Source organism: Echinops telfairi, unplaced genomic scaffold, assembly GCF_000313985.2.
Source record: "Echinops telfairi isolate 266 unplaced genomic scaffold, ASM31398v2 ScPeMD7_3533;HRSCAF=4204_0, whole genome shotgun sequence".
NCBI lineage: Eukaryota > Metazoa > Chordata > Mammalia > Afrosoricida > Tenrecidae > Echinops > Echinops telfairi.
Window position 1 is genome coordinate 39,809,902 of NW_022107431.1, and position 7,937 is coordinate 39,817,838.

General features: G+C 49.9%; 1 protein-coding gene across 2 annotated transcripts in view; it reads right to left on the minus strand.

Moving 5' to 3' along the window:
• Positions 1-3: 3 nt before the first annotated feature.
• The window catches only part of ZBTB24 (zinc finger and BTB domain containing 24), a 21,010-nt gene continuing 13,076 nt past the window's right edge, over positions 4-7,937 (minus strand). For both annotated transcript variants that reach the window (XM_004702002.2, XM_045294699.1), the window contains exons 6-7: positions 3,216-3,297; positions 4-2,384 (exon numbers count right to left, since the gene is read on the minus strand). In XM_004702002.2, coding sequence (XP_004702059.1) covers positions 1,661-2,384; positions 3,216-3,297 — 806 coding nt within the window. In that variant the 3' untranslated portion in view covers positions 4-1,660. The remainder of the gene's footprint in view (positions 2,385-3,215; positions 3,298-7,937) is intronic.

The window sequence follows — 7,937 nt, forward strand, 5'->3', positions numbered from 1 at the left end:
AAAAAATGTCACAGATTTTAATACTATGTATGCCTACTGGGTGGGAAAACGGTCAATAAGAACGTTCCATTTTAAGGATCTGGTTAAACAACTTTAAATGCCTGAATCAAAAGCAACCTGAAATCGTACCTAGAGAGTATAACTGTATTTATAACGCTTACACTAACTAGTCAGGTCTGATTTAACTTGATTTTGGTTGGAACCCATACAACTTATCATTCTGAAAAGTCTGAGTTACACATAATGATAGACAGCTTGGCAAATGGATCATCTGATCTCAAATCTGAAGAGTTCTCGATTACGCTACTCCCCCCAAACAGTTACCTTGATTCGAGTGGAATCAAACACATCCGAGGCAGACGGAACTCCTGTAGAAAGACTGGTAACATCAGGGTCTGTCACCTCTATTCCCCACCAGCATTTTGCTAATTTAGATAACCCATTATACACCTTTTTTTGGGGGTGGTGGCTTCTATTAAAAAAAAACCCTACCAGTTTACTTGAGAGTGAGTGGTGAGTAAAGTGCTTACAAAATGGGGGAAAAAACAACAACAAAAAAACAGACAGTAAGCTGTAAAACCCACCCCAAACATACTTGAACCTTTTGGCTATTTAAAATCAGAAAATGATTAAAGTCACGTGTACTGACTACTAACTCAGTCTCTGAGGTCCCAAATTGCTTTTAAGAGTGGAAACGGATGTTTAAAGGAATGATGTATCCGTTTCGTGGGATTGAATTTAGTTTGCAATAAAGTTCAAAATTATAACACGTTCCCATCTCCAGAAGATTACCCAGGATCGACATGTTTAGATCATTTAGAATTTGGCAGAGCACATTTCACACTGAAACCATACTGAGTAATATTTAAGAAAGGTATTTAAGAAAGCAGGGTATTTAAGAAAGCTTTTACTTTATCGAGAAGAGCAAATCTCTTTGCTTTATTTAGAATATACTTGGGGGGAGGGGTCTTGATCGAATCTAGATACTTAAATTAAAATTTTAAGTCCACGTTTCTCTGAAAAATTGAGTTCAGAATTAAACAAAAACCTCCTATAGTTTAGGCTTTCTGGCTACATTAACTGAGTAACTACATAAACTGTAGTTTCCATGTCCTGAATCTACCTAAGCATGACATCAAGAGGCCATGGTGAGAATAAATACTGAGAGCTGACTCTTCTTTTTTGGGGGATTGGAAACCTTACAAGGGCAAATTCCCCAACCGTGACCTGTCACATGCAGCCCTGAGTGGGCTGCGGTCGGCATACAGTGGTTGGCATCCGAGAGAAATCAGGAAGTGGAATCAACACTTGACCCAATTCTATCAACATGTGGAATCGTCAGCAAGCCCATAACCTCTGACTGTGAGCATTACCATCTACAGAAAACTCTAAATGAACACCCTCAAGAAAAAGTGCTTCAGTCTTAAGAGATGCAATAGATGAAGAAAATGAAAATCCGCTAAAACCAAGCCGGTCCTCTTTAACCCAGGATGGGTGCAGCTCGCTGCCCGAAAGGCGTTACAGGAACCAGCTAGTTATCACATCTCTGCAAGGATGTGCACGCCAGCCTTTCAGAAAGCCGGACCTCAGGCGTTTACCATCCAGATGCGGCTGGCTTCCAGAGAAGAGGCCAAGGAGAGGAGCCCCCCACGCTGACAGGTCAGCTCTGGCCCTGGCTAAGTGGGGTGGGCTGGGGTGCGTGCTGGGCGGGTAGCGGGGGGCCAGCCTCCTGGGCCAGCTGCAGGTGCTGAGCCGGGTCGGCAGTACTTGCTGCTAGCTGGAGCTCCCCTGTGGGTTCCTGCTGGGCGTGAAGGCATTCCAGGGTTTCCTTGGAGAGTGTGATGACGTGCACTGGCTCTGGCTGGGTGGGCTCCATCTGGCTTCCGATCACATTGAGGCCCTGGATGTGCTCGGTTTGCTCCTGCTGTGCGGACAGAATCAGACCCTGCAGCTGCTCTGGCTGCTGCGTGAGCAGGGTGAGATTGGCAGTCTGGTCGGGGGTCAGGCTCTGGGAGCTCTCGGCTGCCATGATGCTGATGCCCTGGCTGGGGCCGGGCATGAAATTGATGTTATGTACAGAATCGGTGACGAGAAGCTGGATTTCCTGCTCTCCGGAGGCCGAGAGCTGATACGGCTGCAGATGGAGAATATTCCGCACCTCGTCGGTACCATTACTGCTGGACCTGCTGCTGGGGTCTGCAACGGGCTTCTCTTTGCTGTGGATTTTCAAGTGAGCTTTCAAGTTGTCTAAGCGGGCAAACTGTAAATTGCACTCCGGGCAGGAGAAAGGCTTTTTGCCCGTGTGGAGAATGCAGTGTCTCCGCTTGGCACTGGAGTCCGAGAAGGATTTGCCGCATATGTTGCAAGAATACGGCTTTTCTCCTCTACGAGAAAGCATGCACAGTATGTGTAAGACGGACGCGCAGCTCGGGCCTCGCCTATTTGGGGAGGAACACCAAACCACGCTCCCTGCCATCGGACTGGTTCTGACTCCCAGAGAGGCTGTCAATCTTTACGGGAAGCCAGGAAGAGGGAACAGTGAGTTGGACTGGAAATCATAAGTCACGGGTATGTTACTACCCGAAGGACTTGGAGCGACTTAACCTCCCGCAGCTTATGATTCTAACCTAATCAGAAAGAATAGAATAGAATAGAATAAAATGAAGGTTGGGGGGTGGTTCAGAAGAAAGGGCAGCAGAGGGGGTTGGGCAGGATGAGATACAATGTATGGGTCCACAGCACAGGTTTCAGATCAGAAAGTAAAGAGGCTTTTCTGTTCTTAGTCTTCCCCCAATGCCTGAAGACAGGTCCGATGCTAACATTCAAGCAGCTCTTAATGATGTCTGATGCTGTGAGAACAACTCCCAGCTTCAATCTGGAAGTAAGTGGTGTGAACAAATGATTTAAGAAAAAAACATTTATGTAAAATTTATTAGCGTTATTTTTAAAATTGAGTTTTGGGAAGCCTTGGACCGGCACATGGCCCCCAAATCAAGATTCAATCCATGAAATCGATGAGCAAACTTCTAAGCAGAATTGGCTGTCCCAATTTTTCCTACATGGGACTTTCCGGGATTGAGGAAGAGAAAAGGAAGAAAGAGACGGCCCAGAACAATCCTACCAGAGTGCTAAGCTGGGGGGAAGGCCTATCTAGGCAGTACGTCGCCCCAGTGAACCCCAGAGCTGAATGCAGAAAATTCTCTGTGAAACGTTACCGGTGGATTCTGATGTGCGTCTGAAGAGAACTCTTGGCTGTGAAAGATTTGCCGCAAATTTCACAAGTAAATGGCTTCTCACCTGAAGAGAAAACAAAAACAACAAAGCTGGATTTCAAAATATACATTTGGATAAGGAAACAAAGAAAAAAACACCATCCCCTAGTTTCGCAATATATAAAGGAACAGAGGCAGTACATGGCTTGTACCCACTAAACACCAACCAAGGACTAGCGCCCTTCAACACAGCCTGAGTTGACGGCGGAGAAGACCCCTGGGGGGCAGTTCTCGCCCGTCGCGCAGGCTCGCCAGGAGTTCAACGCCATAGCAGCAACTGGGGAATTCAGGCTGGACATTGCTCCGAGCGCCACCTGGGCAGAGGGTGGACAGGTGACAGCTTGGACAAGTCTGCGCCTCTGCACAGTTCACCCCGGGGGCGGAGACCAGGCTGGTGCCATTTTTTTTTTCTGGAATTTTCCTAGTCAGGGCAGGTGGGGCCTACAGTACTCTCGGTTCTCTCTCCACAGTGGAAGACGGAGTGCCTGCTCGGTTTGTCTGTAAAGTTCTGTGAAGCCGACCACAGGGGCCGACTTCTTCCTGACCAAACAGCTTACACAACCCAAGGTGGGTTTTCGAACACCTCACAAAGTCTTCCTCTGGGCAAATGTTTTCTTCAGGACCAATGTTCAAAGGAACCAGATTTCTTTCTGGAAACAGCATTCTGCGTCCCTGGTGCTTTGAGTGAGCAGAAACCCGCAAGCTAGGGAAAGCATTTCTGTTCCCCCAGCTTCTGTGACATTCTGATCAAAGGACTGCCCAACACGCCACCTTCAGTGGGCTGACTCATTCCTTTGGACAGTTATTCCATTCTAAACCACTGCCTGGCCACTGCCAGTCCCCACTGCTCTCGGAAGACATGAAACAGAAACTTGAGAAGCTCACGCCTCAAAGAGAGTCCAGGCTCTTTTTGACGAGACACACAGGTGAGTAAGCATCAGAGGGCTGTGGATGACATTAGCCTGAGTGGTCATCTACAGCACCGAGTGCAGACAAGATGATGGCTATGGGTTGAGTCAGAATCTGCTAGGATCCAGGCACTACAGAAATCCCAACCAGAGTGCTGGTGTACTTCACTCACTCACAGCTATGGAGCTGATGCCGACTCAGAGCACCTGCCAGCGACAGGGTGGAACTGCCCCTGGTTTCCCAGACTGTAACAGTTAACAGGAGTAGAAAGCCCTGTCTCTCTCCTGAGGAGCAGCTGGTGGTTTGGAACTGGGGACTAAACTAGGAAAAGGCTTTGCCATCAAGTCAGTTCTGACTGAGACTCACTCACTCACTCCAAGTCGATGCCGACTCACAGTGACCCTAGGGCAGGGTAAAATTGCCCCTTCCAGGTTTCCAAGACTGTAACCCTTCTTGGGAGTAGGAAGCACCATCTTCCTCCCAAGGAGCACCTGGTTGGCAGTTCGACGCTCACTAATGGAGCTAAAAGCTGAGGCCTGCCACAAGAGTGCTAAGTCCCAAGCAGTGCTCCCGTGGAGCTGCTGGACATGTCTAGCAGAGGACGGACATGCTTAAAACGCTAAGCTGATGAGCCTCGGCGTGATGGCAGGGCAGGCCGAGGCTGCAGGCAGGAGCTTGTGCAGCTGTCTATACGTGAGGTGCTGAGGTGGCTGGAGGAGCAAGTGGAGAGGTGACAGGGCTTACGTGGCAGGTGGGACATGAGGGAAGTTTGCTGAGGATTAGACAGGTGGTGAAAGGAAAGGGCAGACACCCAAGGGTGATTCAAAAGGTTCCACCCACGGGGAAGTTGACGGCACAGGGTAACGTAAGGGTTTCCTTAAAGACGCTCTTCTTGGCCCTGTGCTCTACTGACTCGACCCCACCCGGATGACTGTGAACCTCCCCCTTCGCCCCTAAAGCCCCAAGCAATAGCTACGATGGCTTGTTGGACATCAATGGATGAAGTCCTACCCCGTCCTGAAACCGGCAATAGTCTACATGGTTACGGGGAGCCCTGCAAGAGCCCTCATTGCCAGTAAGTTGATGTTGATGGACAGAGACCCTGTAGGACAGGGTAGAACTGCCCCTGTGAGTTCCCGAGACTTTAACCCTTTATGAGAGTAAAAAGCCCCAACTTTCTTCTTTGCAGCGGCTGGTGGTTTGGAGCCCAAGCCAGGTACAACCACCACCATGAGGCCGCCAATTCTGCCCCCACCTTCTGTTCAGTGGGCAATGCACTTTTAAACGCTTCACCTTCTACCCATCCTCCTTCCCACTGTGGGATATAGCTTTGCTTTTACTTTGAAGCTACCCACCGTAAAAAGACGATGATAGGTACAGAGTGTAGAAACAACTCCCAATTCTCTTGAGCTAGCCCATGAACAGTGTGACGAAATGTCTTCACAGACATCTCTTTGGGCACCTACATGTGCGGACACGCCATCGTAACTCAGGTCCCTGGTGCGCGCTGTTCTGAAATCTATCAAGCCACAGCGCCATTAAAAAAAAGGCAGCTGTATAAGCTGCCTGAAATGTACTCAACTAATCCTGCCTATGTAGGTCACTGTTAATTTAAGCCTGCGGACAGTTGCTATCGTGACACCTGTTGCCTAAGTATTTTCCAGAAGGCCCCTAAATGATATCCCTCCCATCAAAGTTACAGTTCTACATAAAACCGCTTACATTCCAACGTGAGGAGCGGGCTTCAAAAAGTTCTTGGAAAAAATTCCATTAGCTTTTGTTGTTTTCCATTAACTTTTTGAAGCCCCTTGTATTTGTTAATCTAATGGGGATTCAGGGACAAGGGGATGCCCACTTCCCTTCTCCAACTCATGCAGCTGCACCCTGTTTCACACAGGTGCCTGGCCATTCAATCCCGCGCTGTCTTCTGTGAAGAGCCTTTCCTATCTGTTGCCCAGTTTTCTACTGGCAGGCTTTTTTTTTTCCCCTCCCGACACAGGAACACTATCACATACACAGCAGTCTTTTCACAGACTAGACAGCTCTTCACGACACCTGCACCTCTTTCTGAGCCTCCCACCTGGCTCATCCCCCGACCCTCCTCCCAGGGCCGTCTGAGTCCTCTCTGACACACAAATCCACAGCGCCTCCTCCATGTTCTTGCCCCCGCCTCCACGACAGGCTGGCCCCAGTTTGGCAACCCCATCCTACCTGTTCCCTGGGAGAGGCCTGATCTGCAGTCCAGGTGTGTGTGTGTGTGTGTGTTTCCCACACTCTCTGGGTTTGTACACCTCTATCCCCGCTAGTCTTGTCCACCCAGAGCGGACTGTTCTCCCAGGACGCTTTCTCAGGGAAGGAGACCCCTCCCATCACGCCATACTCCCTTAACATGTTCTACTGAGATTCTGTGTCAATGGCTCGGAGGTTCTATACGGGGTCATCGTGTGGGACCTCCAGAGTCAGGAATAGGGAGCAAGGGGCACAACAGAGGGTATGGAAACAAGTGGACAAGCTTAGGAAGCTTCTCCGTAATCCAAAACAAGGTGGCCCATTATTATCTTCTACAAGCTGTGACTTAACTAACTTAATGCTGGCTATTAGGCAGAGTGAGCTAACTGGGGGGGGGGGGGGGGGGGGGGGGGGGGAGGGCGCACAGGTAGGAGCCAGTCTAAACTCATGCAAGAGAGTGACCCCCACAGGGGTGGGACAGTTCTGCGGGGTCAGCTCACCAGGCTGCTTTCTCACGGCTCTGGCTAAGCTCCTATGTTCCCAATTTACCTTGTGATGGCTGTCTTGGTCCTCAGGGACGATGGTCAGGATGTACTGTGGGCAAGGGGACAGTGGCGTCCGCGCTTACATTTGCTGGCATATCAATGTTGTTTGCGGGGCTTTCTCCACTCAGTCCCAGCCAGCCTCACTGACTCTAGGCACTAGTCCCTGAGCTCTGGTGACCTCACAGGCCTGCCTGCCATCTTGCCTCCGTTGATCAGGTCATAGCCTGATGATGCCTCCTTGTGGGCATCGCCTGCTCTTGAGGACTCTGGAACTTCCTTTCCTTCTCCCCGGAGGTAGGCCACACACTCTCTCTGCTATACCTTCCTGTTGAGCCACATCAGGGAACTGGAGGAGCCACGTGGAGACCCACACCAGTGATGAGATACTTCCACCGCCACTGGATCCACAAGACTTTCCACCCACTGGCCTATGATCTTTCTGCATTCGGAATTTATAGACAATATCTGACATATAGGCCAATATCGAACTTATAGACTTGATTTGGCTGGGCTGGGCTGTTTTCTCAATATGCAATTGCTTTTAATATAAAGTGTATGGCCGGATCAATACCAGGCTGGCTTCTAGAACAAGTGACCTTGAGTTTCCCCTACCCAGGCAGAGCTGACCAGAGCTAGCTGAAACAACTAGCAGCAAGTGGCCTTGAATCTCCCCCACACACCTGCGGAGCTGACCAGAGCTGGCTAATGGCCCGCTTTGTTCTTGACCTGCCGCTCTGCACCCGGCACCAGCACAGCCCGTCTGGCTCAGTGCCCACTTTGTTCTTGCCCACCACTCTGCACCCAGCACAAATACACCCGGAACCAGGAAGACACCTTACATTCCAGAACCCCGGACATACCTGTCCATATAAGCAGCAGCCCTGTAGCCTGCAATGCGACTCCTCCAGCCCGGACATTGTGGACTGTGGGACTTCGCCCAGGCTGGGTTTTTCTCCCTAATAAAGCCTGTTTGTTCTAATTC